A 25,438-nucleotide genomic window follows, 5' to 3' on the forward strand; every position below is an offset into this window, starting at 1 on the left:
GTAGTGAGCCTTCATTAAAAGGCCGTCGCTCTTCCCTTCGCCTTTCTTGTCCACGACCTGCCCCAGCCAAGGCCGGGTAGGGTGATGGGGAAGGAGCGGAGGCTGGAGTGAGGAGGTGCGGTCGGGGTGCCTCTCTGCGGCACTTTCAGCTCTCCCAGCTGGGTCCAGACAGACGCTCCACAAAGCAGCCAAGGAAACAAACTCTGTCCTAGCGGAAGTCCGCGGGATCGACCGCTCCAACCCCGCTCGCTGGCTCCTGTTAGGTGGCCCGACGGCCCACCCGCCCCTTCCCCAGAGGGGAGCGCCAACGCCCCACGGTTGCGGATCCACAACGCACCTCCTGGAGGGCCCTGATGGAGAACCCGAGACCGGCTCCGTCCGTCCCCCACTCCCACTTCCCGTGTGGGTCCCCGACCTGAGCCACTCCTGACTTCAATAGGTTCTCCCCAGACCCCAAACTTGGGTGAAGTTTTACCTCCCACGGGGCATGAGCTCTTCGGATGCGCCCCACTCCTGGAGCCGCGCGGTGCAGTTCCCGGAGCCCGAGAGCCGAGCCCGGGAGCCGCAGACACAACCGCAGCCAGAGCTGCAGCCCAGAGTATTTAGACGAAGCTGGGAGGCTCCGCGCAGCGGCGGCGATGGTGGCGAAAGCTGCCTGGATTCGGCGCCATTTACCGGGCAGGTGCGCATCTGAGCGGGCCCCCTTGGAGCCAGAGCGGGAGCCTGAACAGAGCTGCGTGGGCAGCCGCTGTCTCCCAGCGCCCTTCTCTGCAGCCCAGCCGCCCGCCCGCCCGCCCGCCAGTCCAGCCGTGTCCTGGACCAGTGAGGGCAGCGGATACTCCCGGGAGGGGTCCCTTCGGATCCCGCGTCCCCACGCCGAGCTGCCCACCAGCCGGCTAGAAAGGGGCTGGAGCTACACAGTTCGCGGCCGTCCTGCCCCAGCCCACAGCCCTGGAGCACCGGGCTGGAGCCCGGAGAGGACCCCTCCTAAAGGATAAGGGGGCGCTGATGGAGTGCCTGGGCTGCCCGCACAGCGCCTGCGCACCTTCACCAGGGAGCTTCCTTGTCCTCCTGGGAACCTCTGTCCAGATCAGCTATCCCCGGGGCGTCTGGGCTTCTGGTTGGCCTCGCTCTCTTCCAACAGTTCCTGACCCAGGGAGAGCAACGGAGCACCCTGCCAGAAGAAGGCCTGGGGCCGCGAGTGCGGCCCCCATGGTACCAATGCACAGTTGACCCAGAGCACAGCAATCGCAGCCTATCAGAGGTGACATGGGTTTAGCCTCTGACGGTCACCCTGCACAGACTGCCAGTAAAGAGGGGTCCGAGGCTTAGCTCCTTGGCTCCCCTGCAGTGTCTCCAAAAGGGAAGCTGAGGCTGTGGGTGAGTGGGTGATGCCAGTGGTCCAGGCTCCAGTTCCACCTTGAGCAAAGGCCTTCCTAACCTTTCACCAAAAAATACTTCTGCAAGGACATCTGCCCAGCAACTGCCTGTCCAACCTCAGACTGGTGCCACTCATGTCCTTGATCCTTGTAGCCAAGGATAAGTATCTCAAAAGAATCCTGTGATCCTCCTCCCTTTTCCTTTTAAAACCTTTGTCTTCCTTCACCTCCCTAAATTCACACGTACTTTCCTATGGCCTGCTTATTCCCGTTGCAATACCTATTTCCAAAGAAAGTTCATTTTAATTTAGAGTCTTTCTGTATTTGTTATGCAGTGTCACATAGTGGAGCCAGAAGTGGGACCGCAGTGAATTCAGCTTGGGCGAATCAGAGTCTCCTGGAATCTAACGCAGCATTGACTGAGCCCTCTGCAGACTGCCCTTGCCAGGAGTTGATTTTCTGTTCTGGTGAATCTCCTCAAGTACCCAGACTCCCTCCCTTTGGTCAGTTCCTTTTTACTTTATTCTGGATGTGATTTGGTTATAATCTTAAACAAAATACCTTGCATCCCTCCTGAGAGTATAAAGGTTGGGTTCCTTTTTCTTTCTCTCTCTCTCTCTCTCTCCCCCTCTCTCCCCTCTCTCTCTCTCTCCCTCCCTCCCTCCCTCCCTCCCTCCCTTCCTCCTCCCTTCCTTCTTTCTTTCTTTTTCTTCTTCTGCTTCTTTACTTTTGGCAAGCACTTTCTGGTGTAAAGAGAAGTGCCCTTCTGGTTTGAGGACTTTGAGTTCTAAATAATTTATGTTCTGTCCATGAGGCAAGTCTTGCCTGGCTGAATATTATGTTTGATGTGCACACCTTGATTGAAATTTTGTGAGCGTTCTGATTTTGGTGTGGTTTCCCATGTCTTTAAGTGATTTGGCTCTTTTTTTTCCCTTGCTTGTTCCTGAACATCTTCTGATCATCCCACAGCAAAAATAAACATAAATAGTTTAGCACCATAGTAAATGTAAAAACACACATAATACACGGTGAAGGTCGGCCCCTCGAGGTGGCTCCTGCCTGTAATCCCTGTACTTTGGGAGACTGAGGTGAGAGGATGGCTTGAGCTAAGGAGCTGGAGACCAGCCTGGGCAACACGATGAAAGCCCGCCTCTACAAATAATACAAAAATTAGCTGGGTGTGGCAGCACCCACCTGTAGTCCCAGCTATCAGGAGGCTGACGTGGGAGGATTGCTTGAGCTCAGGAGGTTGAGGCTCCAACTCCTGGCCTCAAATGATCCACCCACCTCAGCCTCCCAGAGTGCTGGGATTACAGCCGTGAGCACCTTTAGCATTTGCAGTGTACATTTTCCCCTGGGTTTGCAGGTCAGATAGGATTATACGTGTCTCTGCTAGATGCTTCCAGGTCATAAAACTTTAAACCCAACCTAAAAACAGAATGATCTTTGTTTGTGGAGTTCTTTAATAAATAAAACTAATTTAGTATTGCTGCTTTAATGAAAACAGCTATCTTACAAGTTACTGGCAAAATACCTATTTATTTACCTTTAAGGTTCTTAGGTGAACATCTGAGAGTCACAGGCTACAAAAATCGTAAACAGGAAAATAAAATGAGAACTAGCTTTGTGTAATATCTCAGTATTCAGAACTAATGGGGATATAGTTGTTAAAAATATAAATTAGGTTAATGTAAATGGCATAAATGTCTATAAATAAGCTTTTCATAGAATTTGAGATTTTTTTGTTTGGTTGGTTGGTTGTTTTTTGGCAGATTCTCTCACTGTGGCCCAAGTTGGAGTGCAGTAGTGAGATCTTGGCTCACCGCAACCTCAATCTCTGGGTTCAAGGAATTCTCCTGACTCAGCCTCCCAAGTAGCTGGGCCTACAGGTATGTGCCACCATGCACAGCTAATTTTTGCATTTTTAGTTGAGACAGGGTTTCACCATGTTGGCCAGGGTGGTCTCAAACTCCTGGTCTCAAGCAATCCTCCCCTCTTGGCCACCTAAAGTGCTGGGATTACAGGTGTGAGCCACGGCGCCCAGTCAGAATTTGAAATCTGTTTTTTTTTTGAGATGGAGTTTCGCTCTTGTTGCCCAGGCTAGAGTGCAATGGCATGATCTTGGCTCACCGGAACCTCGTTCTCCTGGGGTCAAGGGATTCTCCTGCCTCAGCCTCCTGAGTTGGGATTACAGGCATGCACCACCACGCCCAGCTAATTTTTGTATTTTTAGTAGAGATGGGGTTTCTCCATGTTGGTCAGGCTGATCTTGAACTCCCGACCTCAGTTGATCTTCACGCCTCGGCCTCCCAAAGTGTTGGAATTACAGGCAAGAGCCACTGCGTCCAGCCAGAATTTGAACTCTTAAAGTCATGTTATGTTACATTAAGTGACAGATACTCATTAAATATAGGGATCATTTCCAAATAAGATAAAACACAAAAACGTAAATTGCCAAACATAAATATAAGTATGTTTGTGGCTTCTTAAAATTTTATAGAACTACCAAATATATTGTGGTTGTACTGATACACATAAAACAGTGATGTTTCTAAAATTATAAATGGTTCTCATCTGTAAAACGGTGATACGTGATGGTCAGTTGGCCACCATGATGAAACCCTGTCTCTACCAAAAATACAAAAGTTAGCTGGGTGTTGTGGCGGGTGCCCATAATCCCAGCTACTGCAGAGGCTTAGGCAGGAGAATAACTAGAACCCGAGAGGTGGAGGTTGCAGTGAGCTGAGAGTGCGCCATTGCCCTCCAGCCTGGGTGACAAGAGTGAAACTCCGACTCAAAAAAAAAAAAAAAGAAAAAAATATTTTTTTCTTTTGCTTCCTAGTTTTTCACTAGAAATTAAGGTTGCTAAGAGTTAAAATTTCTAATTAATCTATACAATTCGGTGGACCAAGTGTACCAAAAAAAGATGCATTTTTGATAAGAAAAATTATTTAAAATGTGTAAAAACATGTTTTTGCTTTATTTGGTATTGTTGTATATTTAAAACTTATTTGAACTTTTTATAAATTAAGAAAAATAGAGAGAGGATTCTGCTATGCTGCCCAGCCTGGTCTCAAATTCCTAGGTTCCAGTGATCCTTGTGCCACAGCCTCCCAAGGTGTTGAGATTGCAGGTGTGGGCCACTGCACCTGGCCAAAATGTGTTCTTTATGGAAATAAAGGAATAATTTTGTCAAATTTGAAGATTATATAATGTTGTCTCAAAATATGGATTTATGAACAAAATAAAAACAAGATTGAAAGGAACCAGTAAGTAGGAGAGAGATGTGAAGAATGTTACAGGTATGAAGATATAGTTTTGGTAAAAACAGTTAAAAGAAAAAAAAAGAATTCGGAATGATAAAGGATCTTGTATGGTAAATTTTCTGTCCTAAATAAAATGACTTATTACTTAAGAAAGGAGAAGTTTAGGTCAAAGCAGAGGTCTAAGCATGTCATGGAATTGCTAAGTCATGAAAGGTTTGTGAAGGATGAATTTGTGAAAGAAATTTTTGTACATGATCAAGTTGGCTAAAATTAGAAGGAAATTATTTATGAGTCTTTCTAAGGATTGAGCTTTCATATTAAAACTACACTGAGGATGGGCATGGTGGCTCATGCCTGTAATCCCAGGAGTTTGGGAGGCCAAGGCGAGTGGATCACTTGAGGTCAGGAGTTGGAGACCAGCCTGACCAACATGGTGAAACCCCATCTCTACTAAAAATACAAAAATTAGCCAGGCATGATGGCACATGCCTGAAATCCCAGCTGCTCCAGAGGCTGAGGCAGGAGAATCACTTGAATTTGAATCTGGGAGGCAGAGGTTGCAGTGAGCCAAGATTGTGCCACTGTACTTCAGCCTGGGTGACAGAGTGAGACTCCATCTCAAACAAACAAACAAACAAACAAACAACAGCAACAAAAAAAACCTACACTGATATTGTCCTCTTATGGCTCTAGAAGAAAAAAAGAAAAAAGAAAAAAGAAAGAAAGAAAGAAAGAAAGAGAAAGAAAAAGAAAAAAAACTACACTGATTAAAAAACCAAAAATCTGCTGCCGCGTGTGGTGGTTCATGCCTATAATCATAGCATTTTGGGAGGCTGAGGCAGGCAGATATCTTGAGGTCAGGAGTTCGAGACCAGCCTGCTCAACATGGGGAAGCCCCATCTCCACTAAAAATACAAAAATTAGCTGGGTGTGTTGGCAGGTGCCTGTAACCCTAGCTAGTTGGGAGGCTGAGGCAGGAGAATTGCTTGAATGTGGGAGGCGGAAGTTGCAGTGAGCAGAGATGATGCCACCGCACTCCAGCCTGGGTGACAGAGTGAGACTCTTTCTCAGAAAAGAAAAAAAGAAAGAAAAAAAAAAAGCACACCTAATAATTTGGTCCCCTGTGTTAGTACAACAAAGTTTTTTCTTGAAGTATAGATCTGCTCTTAGAAAATCTAGAAGAGTCATTAATTTTTACTCCTGAAATATATTTCATGTCAAAACTGAAGCTTTCTTTTTTTTTTTTTTTTTTTTTTTCCTGAGACAGGTTCTCGCTCTGTCATCCAGGTTAGAGTGCAGTGGCATAGTCTTGGCTCATTGCCACCTTGACCTACCGGGCTCAAGGGATTCTCCTGCCTCTGCCTGCTGAGTAGTTAGGACTACCAACTACTGTGCTAACTTTTTTGTATGCAACACCACACCTGGCTAACTTCTTTATTTTTGTATGGACAAGGTATAAGAAAATTCCAACATTGGATAAAACTATTAGAAATCTCATATTTCACCAGGCATGTCACTCCATGATTACGTGGTATGTTGCAGACATAACCAAACTTCCTTGTCAATTGCTAATTACAATAAACTATCATCAGATTTTTTTTTTTTTTTTTTTTTTAATATAAGTAGAGGCTCTCTGTCACCCAGGCTGGGTTGCAGTGGCATAATCATAGCTCATGGCAGTCTTGAATTCCTGGGTTCAATTGATGCTCCCACCTCAATCTGCCAATTAACTGGGACTATAAGTGCATGTCACCATGCCCAGCTAATGTTTTTATTTATTTTATTTTATTATTATTGTTATTTATTTATTTATTTATTTATTTATTTATTTATTTTGAGACGGAGTCTCGCTCTGTCGCCCAGGCTAGAGTGCAGTGGCACATCTCGGCTCACTGCAAGCTCTGCCTCCCTGGTTCACGCCATTCTCCTGCCTCAGACTCCCGAGTAGCTGGGACTACAGGTGCCCGCCACCACTCCTGGCTAAGTTTTTGTATTTTTTTAGTAGAGTCGGGGTTTCACTGTGTTAGCCAGGATGGTCTCGATCTCCTGACCTCATGATCTGCCCGCCTCGGCCACCCAAAGTGCTGGGATTACAGGCATGAGCCACTGCGCCCTGCCATGTTTTTATTTTTTAGGTAGACGGGATCTTGCTATGTTGCCCAGGCTGGTCTGCATTTCCTGGTCTGAAGCTGTCCTCCCAAAGTTCCTTCCAAAGTTCTAGGATTGCAGGTGTGAACCTCCATGGCAGGTCTGAATTTCAATCCTATTTTTAAGAAAGGCTATTCAAAGTCTCTGTCATCCACAGTATTGTCCTTCCCTGAAAGCATCTCCAATCAGATGCATGGTAAAGATGTTACCAAGTACTCTTAGGACAAGTTTCTGATAACTTTAAGATCAAAGGACTAGGCTGGGCTCGGTGGCTCATGCCTGTAATCCCAACACTTTGGGAGGCCGAGGCGTGTGGATCCCTTGAGGTCAGGAGTTCAAGACCAGCCTGGCCAGTATGGTGAAACCCCGTCTCTACAAAAAAAACAAAACAAAAAAAGACTTAGCTGGGCATGGTGGCAGGTGCCTGTAATCCCAGCTACTCAGGAGGCTGAGGCAGGAGAATCGCTTGAACCCGGGAGCTGGAGGTTGCAGTGAGCTGAGATCATGCCACTGCACTCCAGCCTGGGCAACTAAGCGAGACTCGGTGTCAAAAAACAAAACAAAACAAACAAACAAACAAAAAGAAACTTGGCTGGGTGCAGTGGCTATTGTCTGTAATCCCATCAATTTGGGAGGCCGAGGCGGGCAGATCATGAGGACCCCAGAAAGCTCAGCCTGAGGGGAAGCCCGTGGGGGTGGTGGGGAGTGGGGCAGGGCAGGCAGAGGCTGGGCAGCAGGTGCGATCCTGGATTCTGGATTCTGGGGGACAAGCCTGGGGTTTGAGATAAACAGGCCTGAGTGGAGAAGGGGCTGCTGTGGTTGGGCCGGGGTGGGTGGAGCTGGAGGAACCTTTTCTTCTTGGACCAGTTTTTGAATTGTGCTACATAACATGGTACATCAGATTTACCTTCTTTATCATTTTCAAGTGTACTGGGCGGCAGTGTTGAGTACACGCACAGTATTGTGCAGCTGATCTCCAGAACGTTCTCATCCTGCAACCCTGAAGCTCTGTCCCCACTAAATCCCAACTCTAACCCTAACCCCAACCCTAACCCATTACCCCCTCCCCCAGTCCCAGGTAACCGCCATGCCATTTCTGTCTCTAGGAATTTGACTCCTATAGGGACCTCAGAGAAGTGTGTTCATGTGCATTTGCCCTTTTGTTGTTGTTTTTAAGAATCTTATTTTACAGGAGACAGTATTTGTCCTTTCGTGGCTTTCATATTTCACAGGGTGTAATGTCCTAACCGTTCATCCACGTTGTAACAGAATCTTCTTCAGGGCCTCCTTGCTTTTCAAGGCTGCATGGTATTTCATTGGGTGGATGATCCCATTTGGTTTCTTCTACCTTTTGGGCATATATATATTTGAATGTGTGTGTATATATATATATTTGGGGGGTGTGTGTGTATATATATATATTTGGGGGTGTGTATGTGTGTGTGTATATATATTTGAGAGTGTATGTGTGTATATATATATGTATTTGGGGGGGTGTGTGTGTATATATATATTTGTGTGTGTGTGTGTGTGTGTATATATATATATTCATTCCAGGCTGGCCTGGAACTCATGAGCTCAAACAATTCTCTGACCTTGGCCTCCCAAAGGCTGGGATTACAGGTGTGAACCACCACGCCCCGCCGTCCTTTTGGTTATCCTTTTTTTCAAAATTTTTCCAAATTTTATTAAGACTGTGATAACTGGCTGGGAGCAGTGGCTCATGCCTATAATCCCAGCACTTTGGGAGGCCAAGGTGGGCAGATGCCTTAAGGCCAGGAGTTCAAGACCAGCCTGGCCAACATGATGAAACCCTGTCTCTACTAAATATACAAAAAATTATCCGGGTGTGGTGGCATGCATCTATAGTCCCAGCTACTTGGGAGGCTGAGGCAGGAGAATCACTTGAACCCGGGAGGCAGAGGTTGCAGTGAGCCAAGATCATGCCACTATACTCCAGCCTGGGTGACAGAGTGAAACGCTGAGAAAAAGTTTTTTGAAAATGAAAAAACAAAAACAAAAAAACACTGTAATAAACCCTTGGATTGAAAAAGTTTATAATGATAACTTCTACAATGTAAAAAATTAAAAAGTAAAAAGAGTTTAAAAATAAATAAATAAAATTATCAATGAATCCCAATCAGAATAAATATAAAGTTGAAAACCACACTAAACCAATCACTATATTATTTAGGAAAACATGCATATGTGGTAAAAAACAATCAACAGCAAAGTCAAGATTAACCAAAATACAGGATAGTTGTTACCTCTGGGGAGAAAGGTGGGAGACTCAAAGGCTTTAAATGTCTTAGTAAATCGTTTTCTCAAAAAAGATTTATCCCTAAGAGTAAATAAGGGTTTATTTTTGTTATTCATCTTAAAATGGAACAGATGGAAAATATTTTTTTGCATGACCACAACAAATGGAAAATATATTAATGAAGTTCAGTCATTCTTCTTCTGTTTTACTCATAATAACAGAAGCCAGAAACCTGGGAGTTACCCTTGACCACTCCCTCACCAACCAAGTCCAATTAATTTTCACTTCTAATCACACCTATAATCCCAGCACTTTGAGTGGCCAAGGCGGGCAGATCACTTGAGACTAGGAGTTCGAGACCAGCCTGGCCATGATGGTGAAACCCCATCTCTACTAAAAATACAAAAGTTAACCAGGTGTAGTGGCTCATGCCTGTAATCCCAGCTACTCAGGAGGCTCAGGCAGGAGAATTGCTTGAACCAGGGAAGTGGAGGTTGCTGTGATCCGAGTGCACAACATTGCAGTCCAGCCAGGGTAACAGACCAAGACTCTGTCTCAAAAAAAAAAAAAAAAAAGGATTACTTTCTATTCTTCCCTACCCACAGCACCAAATCCTGGCCCCAGCCACTGTGATTCTCACCAAGAACCCAAATCCCTCCCTCTTCCTTAACATCCCCGCTCTAATGCAATCTCCATACAGCAGACAAAGCCAACACTTGAAAACATGATTAACTTTGTCTTCAACTTGAATCTCCCTCACCACCCTCCTTTTCTATCAGAAGCAGCAGAGAGACAAGTACATTGCCCAAGGCCACACAGCAGGACATGGCAGAGACAGGATTCAGAATCTACTAGTCCTGACAGTTCACACGTCTCCTCCACCCACTACCCCACCTTGGGTGATCCCAGAAAAGGGATTGCCCTAACACAGGGTAATCTCGGACAAGAACAGACGATTTCCTGCAATCACCACTTCCCTTCCTTTATCAGCCTAACTCCTAGTTATCCCTAATTCTGAGCTCAAACCACACTTTCTAGGAAAGGCCTTCCTAGGCCCCTTGTCCTGTTCCAGCAACTCCCCACAATTTGACGGCCAGCACTTTGTACATCTCTAAAAACATTCCTCTTCAACTAGATTGTGCCCTCCACAAGGGCAGAGGTCTGTTTTGCCCACGATTGTGGCACATGTCACATACCCTTGAGCACTCTGGTTCCTCTCCAAATCCATTTCTCCCAAATGTGGGCCCAGATTGGTGGCTCAAGTCTGGAACCCTAGCAGTGTTGAAGGATCGCTTGAGCCCAGGAGTTCAAGACCAGCATGGGTAACATAGGGAGATCTTGCCTCTATACAATTTTTTAAAAATTAGCTGCACGTAATAGAAGATAATGGGAGGTTGATGTGGGAGGATTGCTTGAGCCTGGAGGTGTGGTGTGATTGCACCACTGCACCCCAACCTAGGTGACAGAGCCAGGCCCTGTCTCAAAATAATAATAATAATAATAATAATAATAATAATAATAATAAAACAGAAAAAAAAATGATGACAGGATATTTGAACTGGAGAAATACTTTTTAACTCAGCCTGAGGCTATCAAAACATCTGATCCTCATGTGAGAGGCTACAGTTCTGGGCGTGCTCAGGGCCCATGGAAAACAGAGTCGGCCCAGGCACCTTCTACCTGTGCAAGGGAACAGATGTCAAATTCAAGTGCACAAGCTGCTCTGGAAGACCCAGCCCAGGCCTGGCTGGCCGAGGGCACTGGACTTTCCCCATCTGCATCGTCCAAACATTAGTGAAGATGCACCTGCACAAACACATACACAATCACACACAACACGTGAGCAGTGGGCAAGACTGGCCTGGCCCCACTCAGTGTTGTCACCACTGGCCCCATAGCCGCCCACAGCCCTAGAGCTCTGGGCCCGGATTCCTGCCAGCCCCCGCTGTCCAGGCCAAGGCCAGATGATGGAACAAGGGGGTGCCAGGGCAGCAAATCCCCCACGTGCCCCTTTCCCACAGGGCACAGGCTCCTGGAATCAGAAGGCTGAACCTAGTCCCTGGCCCGGGCTGTGTGCTTCCAGCCTCTTCTCCTCTCGACACCAGAACAGAGCCTGGCTCCAGCTCCCAGGAAATACAGAAAAAAAAATGGGTAAATGAACGAGTGACAGGGTGTCTTGTTCCACATAAGACACAGTGAGCAGGGGGAGGGGGAGGGGCTCCTGGCTGCAGGATGCACCCCACACCGTACCCAAAACCCCACCCTTCCCTGGGGGACACATGGTCCCACCCCGAGCTGCCTTTCTTAGGACCCCAGCCCCAGCTGAGCCCAGCCACACCCTTCCACTCCCTTCAGCCAGTCAAGAGGCTGGGCGGGGTCAAGTTGGCAACAAGGGGAGGGGCCAGGACACAGTTCTCCTTGATTTAAACCCAGGGAGCCTGGAGTGCAGCTCATGCTCCATACCCCAGATTCCCACCTTGCCACTCTCCTGCTGCCCTCCAGACATGCGGGGGCCCTGGGTGCTGCTGCTGCTGTTGGCTCTGAGGCTACAGCTCTCCCTGGGTGTCATCCCAGGTAATGAGGCTCCCCTAGCTGCCCCTACACACAGGGCACCCCCCAGCCCAGGCTGACCTGATCTTTGCTCTCCCCTGGCCAGTTGAGGAGGAGAACCCGGACTTCTGGAACTACCAAGCAGCCGAGGCCCTGGGTGCCGCCAAAAAGCTGCAGCCTGCACAGACAGCCGCCAAGAACCTCATCATCTTCCTGGGTGACGGTGAGTGAGCAAGGCCTGTCCAGCCCCGCAGCCCTCACAGCCGCAGTGCCCAGACTATCGGTGGTTCTAGGACAGCCCTGGGGCCCAAGCTTCACACACTTCTGCTCCTTCAGGGATGGGGGTGTCTACGGTGACAGCTGCCAGGATCCTAAAGAGGCAGAAGAAGGGCAAACTGGGGCCTGAGAACCCCCTGGCCATGGACCACTTCCCATATGTGGCTCTGTCCAAGGTAAGGGCTGGGCCACCTTAGAGTCTTCAAGCAGAGAAGGGTATCCTGGCTATGGAGTGTCATAGGACGGAGGGACCCTAAACAGCTGGGCCTCCAGTAAGGAGCTGGAGGCAGTTGGAATCCCAGAGGACAGAGATCAGGGTCTGTGTGTCTGCCCCAGAGAAGAGCTCAGAGTGTCTCTGTCCCCAGACATACAGTGTAGACAAGCATGTGCCAGACAGTGCAGCCACAGCCACGGCCTACCTGTGCGGGGTCAAGGGCAACTTCCAGACCATTGGCTTGAGTGCAGCTGCCCGCTATAACCAGTGCAACACGACACACGGCAACGAGGTGGTCTCCGTGATGAATCGGGCCAAGAAAGCAGGTGAGCTGGGGCCCACTGCGGGATCAGGGCCAGGTCACAGACCTCTGTCACCCTTAAGGAAGTCAGTGGGAGTAGTGACCACCACACGGGTGCAGCGCGCCTCACCAGCCGGAACCTACGCCCACACGGTGAACTGCAACTGGTACTCGGACACCAACGTGCCTGCCTCGGCCCGCCGGGAGGGCTGCAAGGACATCGCCACACAGCTCATCTCCAACATGGACATTGACGTGCGACCCCAAGGCCAAGGGTTGGGGCTGGGCAGAGAGTAGCAGGGGGCACCAGCTCAGACCCAGGCAACCAACAGCCTGATCTGGGTCAGCAGGGTCTGGAGGTGGGGTTGGGGGCATAGAAGGTGCAGCCCAGGCCGGGCCACTCCCACAGCCTTGGGGAAGGGAGCCAGGGGCTGTGCAGGAGGAAGTGGCACAGGGCCAGCCAGGCCCCAAACCCACGTGCCCGATCCTCTGTTCCCAGGTGATCCTGGGTGGAGGCCAAAAGTACATGTTTCCCATGGGGACCCCAGACCCTGAGTACCCTCATGACTACAGCCAGGATGGGACCAGGATGGATGGGAAGAACCTGGTGCAGGAATGGCTGGCGAAGCAGCAGGTGATGGGGGCTGGCGGGTGCAGGAGGCACAGCAGGGGGAGGGCAGAGGTGTGGGGCTCAGGGCTGTGGGCTGAGACCTGGCTCTCTCCCTCCCTGCAGGGTGCCTGGTACGTGTGGAACCGCACTGAGCTCATGCAGGCTTCCCTGGACCCATCCGTGACCCACCTCATGGGTAATGACCCCCTTCCTGCCCTGGCATCCCTCAGACAGCCTCAGATGGCACCTTCTGAACCTGTGTACACGTCTGCCAGCACCCTTCCACCCCCAGCCTGCCAGTCACCATGGGACCCCTTGTCCCACAGGTCTCTTTGAGCCTGGAGACATGAAATACGAGATCCACCGAGACCCCACACTGGACCCCTCCCTGATGGAGATGACAGAGGCTGCCCTGCACCTGCTAAGCAGGAACCCCCGCGGCTTCTTCCTCTTTGTGGAGGGTGCGTGGTGGCCCCTGGGGAGTGGGGGTTGGGGTTTGGAGCAGGGCAGGTTCAGCACCACCCTCGCTGGCCTTCCTGCAGGCGGTCGCATCGACCGTGGTCATCACGAAAGCAGGGCCTACCGGGCACTGACTGAGGCGGTCATGTTCGACGACGCCATTGAGAGGGCGGGCCAGCTCACCAGCGAGGAGGACACGCTGACCCTCGTCACCGCTGACCACTCCCACGTCTTCTCCTTTGGTGCCTACCCCCTGCGAGGGAGCTCTATCTTCTGTAGGCCCGGGGAGAGTGGCAGGTGCTGCTGCATCAATTACGTGGGTGAAATCTGAGCCTCAGTCTCCCCCTCTGTCAAATGGGAGTAATGCTGGCACCAGCCCTGTAGGGTCTCCTGAGGACTAAGCCCCTGACCAGGCAAAAAGTGGCGGTGCCTAGCACGTGGGAGGCACTCCACAGCTGTGTTCAGCTCAACCACAGGGACCCCTCTCTCTGCAGGGCTGGCACCCGGCAAGGCCCAGGACAGGAAGGCCTACACGGCCCTCCTATATGGCAACGGTCCAGGCTATGTGCTCAAGGATGGCGCCCGGCCGGATGTTACCGAGAGCCAGAGCGGTGAGTGCTGCGGGGTCGCCCCCTGAGGGGGACCAGGGTGCCAAGGATGGGGGACTGGCGGGAAGGGGTCACCTTCTGTCTGCCTGGAACTGAACCTTCCTACCGGAACTGAACCCTCCTACCAGGGAGCCCTGAGTACCGGCAGCAGTCAGGAGTGCCCCTGGACGAAGAGACACACGCAGGCGAGGACGTGGCGGTGTTCGCGCGCGGCCCGCAGGCGCACCTGGTTCATGGCGTGCAGGAGCAGAGCTTCGTAGCGCACGTCATGGCCTTTGCCGCCTGCCTGGAGCCCTACACGGCGTGCGACCTGGCGCCCCCCGCCGGCACCACCGACGCCGCACACCCGGAGCGGTCCGTGGTCCCCGCGTTGCTTCCTCTGCTGGCCGGGACCTTGCTGCTGGGGACGGCCACTGCTCCCTGAGTGCTCTGTCCCTAGGGCTCCTACTTCCCCATCCTGGTGTTCTCCTGCTCCTCACCTCCAGTCGTCCTGCCCAGCCTCCACCTGGAGCTGTCACCCCCGGAGTCACCACACAGATGTCCTGCCATGGAACCTTCCCCTCCCAGTGCACCCTGGGGACTGAGCCGTTGACATCATGCCCTTTGTTGTATCTTGCTCTTCAAATTTTGGCCCCAACTCCAGGGACTGGGGATTTGTGCCTGGCAGCTGCCTGCATTTCAGGAAAAGAGAAGGCTTAGACCACCCAGCCCCAGCCCATATCCTGAGGTGGATCAGGCAGGCTCTCTCCCTGGGACATGAGGCACCCAGACCTAGGGCCCCCTGCGCCTTTCTTAGCTTCTGTCATGGCAGCACCTGAGGGACACAAGGATTGGGTGCATCAGGATGCCTGGAGAAGCGTGGCTTCCTGCCACCCTGCAACCCACCCTGCAGGCCAAGGAGGCTGCTGTGGTGGGGATCCCCAGGGGGGCTTTGACACAGTCCTCTGCTGTCCCTCCACTGGGCTAATGCTACACCCCTGCACCCCTCCTAGGGTGCAGAGAGGCTTGCCCCAAGTCACAGCCACTCAGATGCTCGAAGCCCTCCAAGGTCCATTCCAGCACCCAACTGAGTTCCCAGGAGCACCTGGGTGCAGGATAGCAGCCCAGAGTCCATGGCCCCTCCCAGGCCATCTGGGCACTGGGCATGGATTTCTCAACAAGGAAGACTATTACCTCCCTTCCCCGGGCCTCCATTCTTCTAGGAAACACAAAGCAATAATATAAGGAAGTGTTAGACAGTGTAATGCCAGTACTGCTTCCTAGGAGAAAAATCGTGAGTGCCTGTGGGCACAGTGGCTGGAGGGGTGGATAATGCAGGCCGGGAGGGGCTGCTGAGGAGCAGACGATTGAGCAGGAGACCTGAACAGAGAGGGGCTTGAGCAAGGCGGCACAGCAGTGCAAAGGCCCTGGGGCAGCGCCAGCAGGCTGTCTGAGAGGCCAGGGGCTGGATCAGAGGATGGGTAGATGGGGGAAAGCCTGAGGGGTCAGGAGGGTGGGGGACATGGGGGACTGTGAAGTCTTGGTAGAGGGGTGTGGTTGGAGGTCTTTGAGGAGGGCTGTGACCTGCCCTGGCTGGGAAATGAGCATTCTGGCTGCTGCTAGGAGGAGGGTCTGGTCTTTTGGGTAGAGGGTGGGGGTGGTAGAGGGTAGAAGGTAGAGTTGAGAGCTGGGGAAGGAGCTGACTCCAGGTGTTTCTGACCTCCCTCCAAAAGCATTCTGCAGCACCCATCCCAATATAGCCATACTTAGTGAGTATCACACTTGCCCCAAGAGAACATTGAAAAGAATTAAATAAAGGTGAAATCAACCACATTTTCCAGCGAACTTTACACTATTACAAATTTATTTGTACATTTACAATGGTACAAGAAGCACTTTGTCAACATGGTGAAATTCTGTCTTTACAAAAAGTACAAAAATTAGCCAAACTTGTTGCCCATGTCTGTGGTCCCAGCTACTCAGGAGGCTGAGGTGGGAGGACTGTTGGGCCCTGGGAGAGTGGAGGCTGCAGTGAGGTGTGATCATGTCACTACACTCCAGCCTGGGTGACAGAGCAAGACCCAGTCTCAAGGAAAAAAAAAAAAAAAGGACTTTGTGCTCACTAGAAATACTAGAATGATTGAATACTTCATTTATGAAAATTGAATTAACATTGTAAGACATCTATTTGCCAGGCGTGGTGGTTCAATGCCTGCAATCCCAGCACTTTGGGAGGAAAAGAGGTTAGGATTGCTTGAGTTCAGGAGTCCCAGACCATCCTGGGCAAAATGGTGAGACCTCACCTCTACACATTTTTGTTTAGTTTTGAGGCAGAGTCTCCCTCTGTCTCCCAGGCTGAAGTGCAGTGGCAGGATGTAGGCTCAGTGCAAACTCCACCTCTTGGATTCAAGTGAATCTCCTGCCCCAGCCTCCAATGTAGCTGGGATTACAGGCGACTGCCACCAAGACAGACTAATTTTTGAATTTTTAGTAGAGATGGGGTTTCACCATGGTGGCCAGGCTGGTCTGGAACTCCTGACTTTACGTGATCCACCTACCTTGGCCTCAGAAAGTGCTGGGATTACAGGCATGACCACCATGCCCAGCCCCAAATTTTTAAAAAAATTAGCCAGGCCAGGTGGTACGTGCCTGTCGTCCTGGCTACTTGGGAGGCTGAGGTGGGAGGTCACCTGAGCCCAGGGTAGTCGAGGCTGCAATGAGCTGAGATTTCGCCACTGCACTCCAGCCTGGGCGACAGACCAAGACCCTGTCTCAAAACAAAACATGTATTTGAGAACCTGGGTTTCAGGACAGTTTTTTCAATTCTGGGTTTCAGTGGCTGTCACAAAAATATGGGAAGTGAACAGAAGATGGACTCCATTAGCTGGCCTTACTAAATTATCATACTCCTTGTTAAATTCCATCCATCAAATATGCAAAGGTTTCTGGTAAAATCCAGCTAGTATATTTCTGTCTTCCCAGTTGTCAGTTAGTTCCTCTTTCTAACCAATGCGGAGGTGCTGCATGATTATATTTTACATGAGTGCTCACACCCAAGGACTTCTATTATTTAAAACTAGACAAGTTTAAAAATAGATTGTTCTGGAATTAGATTATTCTGTTCTCTAGGTTTTTGTTTTTTGTTTTTGTTTTTCATGTGTAGGTATAAGGGCTTATCAGTCAGCTACATTATTGACCACAAAATCAAGTGTCATGAAAATATTTTCAAACTTCTATTCAAAAATATGCCCTTTCCTTAGCATGAGTTTTCACGGAAAGATAATTACCTTCTCTTTTTGTCATTGAAATGACATCTTTACCTGAAGGACACACAGGAAGTATATTTATATTTTCCATCTTTTCACGGTACGCCTAAAATGGAGAGCTTTTCAGTTCAAAGTCAGCAAACTGGATTGTAAGAAGGAGGGAGGGAGAGTTAGGAAGAGAGGGAGAACTCAGGACAAGTGGGTTCGGTACTTTGTCATTTTGCAACTCATTCTATGTGGCCAGAAAGTTTCCATGGTTGCACCCACTCCCCTTACCAAGTATCTTAAAGTTTTTACTTATGTTTAAGTTTAAGTTTCTATTATGCGGCAATCTAAGCTTTACAAAATTAACCACCTTCTGCAACATCCCATGTAGGCTCCAGGCTTCTTCTTCCCTGTGCTGATTAGACTGGGTGTGAGCCAATGAGTGAGGGGTAAGGGTGAACCTACCTCTGCATGCTGATTCGTATCCAGAATGCTTTTTCTGAAAAAACGCTTTCTGAGTAGCTGTTCCATCTGTGGTTGCATTTCCACCATTTCCTCATATGTTGTTTTTATTTTATTTTTTAATTTAATTTTATTTATTATTTATTTATTTTAAGACGGAGTCTCGCTCTGTCGCCCAGGCTGGAGTGCAGTGGCCGGATCTCAGCTCACTGCAAGCTCCGCCTCCCAGGTTTACGCCATTCTCCTGCCTCAGCCTCCTGAGTAGCTGGGACTACAGATGCCCGCAACCTCGCCCAGCTAGGTTTTTTTTTTTTGTTTTTTTTTTTTTTTGTTTTTTGTTTTTGGTATCTTTTTGTAGAGATAGGGTTTCACCGTGTTAGCCAGGATGGTCTCGATCTCCTGACCTCGTGATCTGCCTGTCTCGGCCTCCCAAAGTGCTGTGATTACAGGCTTGAGCCACCGCACCCAGCCAACACTGTTTTTATTTAAAAAGGCATTTACTGTTGGCAATACATCTTGTCTGCTATATCTTCTCTTTAGTGGCTCACACACACCGACAGAAAAAGCGGTTTGTTTATTTCCTTATTGGAACAACACCTGGCAAATACCTTCAGCTGAGCCATGTTGGGAACATCTGTGCCTTCAGCCCACTGCAAAGCAAACCGCCCACACTGGGTACTTGGCTCTAACGCGAGTTTCTTCCAATCTTCGGCAGTGTTTTCTCTATATCTTCCGACGGTGTTTGCTGACAAAGAAATGCCTTTCGGTTTGTCAACAGATCATTTACTGCTCATTGTTTCTGCCATTTTTCCTGCAACAGAAAGAATTAAGTTTCTCCCTGGTGGTAGGTGTTTCTCACGCTATCATGCAAGAAACTTTAAAAGAGCTTTCCAAATATTAGTCATTGCGTATGGAAATATCAAGAAGTACTGGATTGAACTGCACTTAAATTTAAACATTGATGGGAAAAAATTACACTCTTTCTTCTGTTCTGAAAGCTTCGTTTGGCCGGGCACAGTGGCTCACGCCTGTAATCCCAGCACTTTGGGAGGCAGAGGTGGGCGGATCACCTGAGGTCAGGAGTTCAAGACCAGCCTGGCCAACATGGTAAAACCTTGTCTCTACTAAAAAATACAAAAGTTAGCCGGGCACGGTTGTGCATGCCTGTAGTCCCAGCTACTTGGGAGGCTGAGGAGGGAGAATCACTTGAACCCAGGAGGCGGAGGTTGCAGTGAGCTAAGATCTTGCCACTGCACTCAAGCCTGGGCGACAGAGCGACACTCCATCTCAAAAAAAAAAAAAAAAAAAAAAAAAAGCTTAGTTTTAGACACCTTGCCAACCATGAGGATTTCACACTGCTCACAAGTAATTAGTAATACCTCCAGGAACAAAGGCCCAGGGCAAACTTCAGCAGTAATCACAGAGTGCAGGAAATTCAGAGTTTTGTTTGCTGATTTTTTCTTAATACTTTATGTTTGCTGATATTTTATTATTAGGAGCTAACGTCTGGTCAGGTCTGTACCCCTGGTGACATGCGCTCTGCCAGGAGTAATAAGGAATTCTCAGCTCTCCCTTCTGCTGTGGTTCATCTGCTCTGGATTTCTGGTGTTAGTTGCAGATTCTTTATAGGAATCTTGTGTGAGCCTCTTGGCCCTTTTGGAGGATGAGGTCGGTTAAAACTAGATCATATAATCCGTCAGTCCACTTAAGCAGACACACTAAACTCTAATATTCAAAAACTCTAAAACTCTAATACTCTAACACTCCGCAATTTGCTGAAAGCTTGCCATCTGGAGGGCATACTGTGTCAACCCCTGGCCTGAGGGCCTGAGTCCCTTACTCCGGGACACCCAGGAACCACACGGGGTGGGTGCCTGCATGAATGGTGAAGGCACCAGCATGCAGCTCGATATGAAACATGAGCTCTTGGGGCGCTCACTGCCCAGGGCTGTGCTGAGGCATGTGGTGAGCCCAGCAAACAGTAAGCACTCAGGACGGCCTGATGTCCCTTTAACCAAACCCCAAGGTCCAGGTTAGTCTTGAGGTGCTTGCAGCCTAGGCAGGCCTGAGCAACTCCTTGTGAGCAGGGGCGTCTCACTCCCTGCAAGATTCAGACCCCAGATGGCACCACAAGTTCAGTCTCCACCAGATCCGAGGCCGCCTGCCCGTTGAGTGCCTGTGAGCCCCTGCACAGTTCCAGTGATGGGCACAGGAAGCCTCATGATCGGGGAAGAGGAGGATGCTCCCTGCAGCCTCTCGGGAGGACTCAAGGGGGATCCCAGCTGTGCCCTTCTGTCCTGGGTGCTGACATTGCATCTGATGATACCCTGGTCCCACTGGTTCTAGGAATAGGCCTCCCCACTGGGTTAGCATCTGTGTAACTGGCCTTTGCCCTCCTCCCAAGGGGTCCCCAGATGTCTACAGTGTGTGGGATTTACTATGTGGGACTTGCAATTGTACCCTCTGAACTAAGGGGGCCCCAGGGCCTACTGACTCCATCCGACCAGAGCTTCCTCCTTTGCTACCAGGGCATACACTGGACCCCAACACCAAGAAGCAGCTGAAGTTCCTCTTTATAGAAGCTTGCCACCCGGGATGCCACCAGGCATGCGGGTATGTTATGTCTTGGTCACTGAAGTCAGGTCATAGAGCCTGGACTGCAGGACATTCTGTGGTTACACTACAGGGAGGGTGTAGTCAGTGGGAGACCTGCCCACATTTGGACACAATAGGTGTAGAGACACACCCTGTACCCATCTGGTTCTTGTTGGGTAGATAGAAGGCAATGAGCACTGTGGGGGGAATAGCCACCTCTGTAGGAAGGTCACAGAGCCTGGACTGCAGGACATTCTTGGCAGCCCAGCCACACCCATCTCCTGACAATATACTTTCTGTGCCACCTCTGAGCTAGGCCACCACCCTCCCGGCTACTACCTCATGACCCTCCTCTGACCCCCCAGCTCTGGGCCAGGCACCCATGTGGACTTGTCCACCTCCTGCCCAATCTTCTTGACTGAAAGCTGGATGTTGAAGCGGATGCTATTCAAGATGTTCTTGTAGTAGGTCTTCTCGTGGACCTTAAACTATGCAGGGCACGGGCAGCACTCAGCCACAGACCAGGGCAAGGCTGCAGACAGCGCCACAACCTGGCCATGCAGGCCCTCCCAGGTGCCATTAGCAGAGGGGCTGTGGTCAGGCTGGGCAGGCAGGGACACAGTCCCATCTCATACTCCTTGTCCACAGACCCAGTTTGAGCAGGAAGTCTGAGTAGCCGACCATCGCCACCATGTACTGAAGCTGCGGGCCAGAGGGCAGGTGAAGGTGGCATGGGGCCTCAGGACACAGTGTCCCTGCCCACCCCCGCCCACCAAGGAAAGGAGTACTAGGCCAGCCTGGGAGTGGGCTTCATGGTGGGGGAGGCAGGCCTGGTCAACTCCACGAATGCCTCTTTGTCCCTTTTATTCTCTTTCACTGGCACACAGGAGGTGCTCAGTCAATGTTCATGGGACCAACCGGTGGCACTGGGGGCCCCTCGCCACGGCCCCAGCAGCTGTTCTGGTCTCCATGTAGTCCAGCTCCTCCAGGCACTGGCCCTGGAGGTACTTGATGTCTTCCACCAGCTGCCACACCTGCAGGGTCAGGGGTCAGGGAACAAGGGTCAACCCAGCAGCCTTTCACTCTGGTCCATCATTCCTGGCACGAAGGAGTCTTTAAGCACCACTTGCTAAGCCCAGAGCTCGGTGCTAGGTGCCAAGAGGACACATTGGAGGTAGGAGTCTAGACCCTTCCCCTCCAACAATAAGCTCACAGGCTAGAAGAGGCAACAGCTGCAGCAACCACCATGGGCATCCCTAAGGAGATGCCTCCTGAGCACGGCTGAGAAGGTGGGCAGGGGCCTGGCGGGGAAGGCCACCTGCCACTGACAGACCAGGAGGAGGAGTCCTGCGGAGGAGCATCCTGGAGCCTCAGAATGGGCTGAGGCCTAAGCAGGGCCTGGTACCCCTGCCTGCAGTGGGATGTGTGGGGCTCCCCACGCTAGGACCATGGCCTCGGGAGGCCTCCACCCTCAGTTCAGCACCAGCCTCCCCACCCTAAACCAGAGCAGCCCACGTTGGCTGAGGCGGGCTGAGAAGTGTTCATGTACAAAGAGGGCATGAAGCGCCATGCCAAAGTGGTGGTTGGCCTGGCTCAGGCTGACCCGGGCCAGTTCCTGTGGCTTGTTACTGCCCTCTATCTCCCGTGCCAGCTTGTGCAATGCCTCATGGAATGACACGAACAGGTGCTCACTCAGGACCACCACCACGCCCCACACAAGGTAGTTGTGCAGGATGCTGGGGGCCAGATGAAGCCAGTGGGGTGTCCAGAAAGACATTCATATGGGCCACCAAGGGCACCACCCCGACCTGTACTCCCCAGCCCGTGACTGGACCCAGCACCCAGATAGTCCCTCAAAGAAGGGGCAGGAGGTCATCCCAAGTATGTGGAGGCTGGAATTGGAGTGTGCTGAGCTCAATGACACAGCAAGACACTCTTGCTACTGATGCCAGCCCCTGATGTGATGGGTCAGGGCTTGAATCATTTCCTGACTTGCCATGGGGAGACAGCGTCTGACCTTGAGGGTGACTGTCTGACTCAGAACTGGCCTGCAAAGGCCTCTGTTCCTCCCCATGGTGGATAGACACCACGAGGCTCTCCCAAGGGTGGTGCAGGAACAGCAGAGCTGTAGCCACACTTTCTCTTTCCAACCATCCCTAGGTGAGGAAACTGCAGCTCAGGAAGCTCCCAGCCCTGCCCAGGGGCTTGGAAAGCAGAGGGGAGAGCTAGGATCGGATCTTCGGGCTCTGGGTCCTTTTTGAGTGCTGCCTCCTTTAATGTGACTACTGGACAGAAGAGGAGGCGGAAATTCATGGCACACCCAGCAGGCAAGTCCAGGGGGCAGGGGAGGGGCCTGGGCCATATGGGGAGGTGATATTCTGCAGCTGCCCCAGCGTCACCTTTTTGTACATGGAGCTGATATCTGGCTGGAAATGATCATACTCTGACACAGTGATCTGGGTGGGGGTAGAGATCAGGGCTGAGCCAGTCTTGTCCCATGGTCCCCTGTCATCAGCTGTCCCCACTACAGACACAGGGTCTCCTTGGCCTTCTGCTCTACAGCATCAGCACCCAGGAGGCTGAGCACTCGCTCTATGAACACACTGTATGCTGCCAGTATCTGCACCATGGGAAGGGGCTCCTCCAGGGACACGGACAGGCCTAGTCTGGGCCCACCCCTCCTGGGGCCCCAGGCCTTCTCTGCCTCCCCATCCCATGTCCCAGCACCTTCTCACTCGCCTTATCCTGAGCGAGGTACAGGGTCCTCTCTGGCAGGTTGAGCCCATCCTGGTCAATCTGGGGAGGGAGACAGGGGCCAGAGGTCAGAGGTCCACATGCCAGACTCCCCAAACAGATGGAATTCTCACCCCAATGCCCAGAGAGCGACCAGACATCCATGAGGACAGCTCCAGAAGCACGCAGACCCCAGCCCCTCTTTCCACCAGATGAGATGACCAAAGCCCCATCCCCGACTGTCTCAGCCTACCCCTGAACGCCTGCACTTTCCCTACCTGTCGGGGGCACTTGCTGCAGTGCCGCACTGACAGTTGGGGTTCCTGGCTTTGGCGCCAGCCCCAACCCTCACGGAGATGTCAGCCCAGCCCGCCGGCGCATCCTCCTTCCCCACCCTCACTGCCTTCCAGAGGGCTGGGAAATTGCGGCTCCCACAGCTCCGCTAAACACCTCAGTTAACCCAGAGAAATTACTTGCGCCCTCCTCCCGCGCTCTGCCGCCAAGCGCTCCCCTCCCCTGCTTTCCCTTTCTCTCCTCTCGCGCGCCCTCCTCCCACGCGCAGGGACCCCTGGACAGGGACGCCCCCGGGTCCACGGCCGCTGGAGGGGCGCTCGGGGGGCCTTCTCACGCGGATGATGTAGCGCGAGGAATTCCTGTAACCTAGGCTGACTCAGAGGGAGAAGAGTGCTGTGGCGCTGTACACGCCCTGCCCCTTGTACAGCAGCAGGCTGAGGTCCCAGGGCGTCACGACCCCCGGATGCTCCGCCGCGCCGCCCAGGTCCCAGCCCCGGCAGTCCTCCACGACCTCTCGCATGGGCCGAGGACTCAGTAGCTCGATCTCGCGCATGCCGAGGCACGAACTGAAAAAGGTGCGCACCTTGCGCTGGGCCGCGCCGCCGGGCCCACCCCTGGGCCGTGCCAGCAGGCGCCGCAGGCGCTCCTCTTTCTGCTGGCGGATGGCCGTGATGGTGCCATAGGTGAGCTTTTCGTTGGGAATGGCGCGGTGCCTCAGTCAGCCGCTGCGGGCGAAAGAGTAGAAGTGCTGGCATGGGTCCATACTGGCGTCCAGGTTGGCTGCCAGGAAGCCGGCGGCGCGCGCTAAGGCCTTGCCCTCGGGGCAGCCCTCGGGACAGGCGCCGCCGCCCGCGACGACCGGGTCCAGGTACTTGAGCGCCAGCATAGCCGCCAGTATGGCGCAGAGACCAGCGGCGAACACCAGCCCTGACAGCAGGCTCATCTCGTGCAGGGTTCCAGCGCGGCAGCCCAGACCCGTCCCCGGTGGCGCTGCTCCTCCAGAGAAGCCTGGGGGGCAGAAAGGCCTCTTGCACGATCCCCGCGCCGCAGCAGCTCAGGTACTTGACCTACTGGGACGCGTCTTAGTGCGCAGTCAGCGAATACTGCTCTCCATGGCACCGAGGCCGCCGCGGTGCAGCCCTGGGCCACCTGGGCTATGAGATGCGCACGGCCGCTGGCCTCCTCGTGGGCCTCTGCATGGCCCCAGGGCCAAGGCTGCGGGAAGAGCAGTCAGGCTTAGGAGGCGCAGCAGCCCGACGGGGCTCCCAAGCACAGCGAGGAGAGACGCAGGCCTGGGTGCAGAGGACCCAGCTGCCGGCCTCATTCACTGAGGAAACCAGGAATGAGGAGAATCTGGCGGGGCCACTACCCCGGCGTGCACAGTGGAGTCTTCTCCCCTGTCCTCCTCCCTGCACACACGTGTTGGACGCTGAATTGGGAGGCCTCTTATGGGAAGAGGGATGCTCCAGGCACGGGGTCTGGCATGTAGTGGGTCTTCATTGAAAGGCCATACCTCTTCCTTTCGCCTTTCTTGTCCACGACCTGGCCTAGCCAAGGTCAAGTGGGGTGGGGGAAAGACCGGAAGCTGAAGTGAGGAGGTGCGGTCAGGGGCACGTCTATGAGGCACTTTCAGCTCTCCGAACTGGACCCAGACAGACGCTCCGCAAAACGGCCAAAGAACCAAACTTTGTTCTTCCTCGCGGAAGTCCGCCGGATCGACCACTTCAACCCTGCTCGCTGGCTCCTTCTGCTCGGTGGCCCGACGGCCCACCCGCCCCTTCCCAAGGAGCACGCGCCAACGCCCCAGGGTCGCGGATGCACAACCCACTCCCAGCACGGCCGTGATGGAAAACCCGAGACCTGTCGGTCGCTATCCCCTTTCCGCTCCACTCCTGGCTTCAACAGGTTCTCCCTAGAATCCACACTTGGGCGAAGTTTCACCCACGTCGGGGCGCGAGCTGTCCGGGCGAGCCGAGTCCTGCAGACTCGGCGCGCAGTCCATGGAGCCGGAGAGCCGAGCCTGGGAGTCGCAGCTACAGCGGCGAGTACGCAG

The 25,438-nt window shown here is 52.0% G+C and overlaps 1 protein-coding gene and 1 pseudogene across 1 annotated transcript; one reads left to right on the forward strand and one right to left on the reverse strand.

Annotated features, from left to right (window-relative positions):
• Positions 1 to 10,874: 10,874 nt before the first annotated feature.
• On the forward strand, positions 10,875 to 15,883 carry LOC105474006 (alkaline phosphatase, placental type-like). The gene is made up of 10 exons (XM_071072484.1): positions 10,875 to 11,204; positions 11,710 to 11,826; positions 11,940 to 12,055; positions 12,245 to 12,649; positions 12,894 to 13,028; positions 13,128 to 13,200; positions 13,331 to 13,465; positions 13,547 to 13,738; positions 13,958 to 14,074; positions 14,200 to 15,883. The coding sequence occupies exons 1-10, from the start codon at positions 11,018 to 11,020 to the stop codon at positions 14,493 to 14,495; spliced, it is 1,773 nt and encodes a 590-aa protein (XP_070928585.1). The 5' UTR covers positions 10,875 to 11,017; the 3' UTR covers positions 14,496 to 15,883.
• Positions 15,884 to 19,111: 3,228 nt separating this feature from the next.
• Positions 19,112 to 25,387, reverse strand: LOC105474005 (endothelin-converting enzyme-like 1; annotated as a pseudogene).
• Positions 25,388 to 25,438: the final 51 nt, after the last annotated feature.

The sequence above is a fragment of the Macaca nemestrina genome, chromosome 11 (assembly GCF_043159975.1).
Source record: "Macaca nemestrina isolate mMacNem1 chromosome 11, mMacNem.hap1, whole genome shotgun sequence".
Classification (NCBI taxonomy): Eukaryota; Metazoa; Chordata; class Mammalia; order Primates; family Cercopithecidae; genus Macaca; species Macaca nemestrina.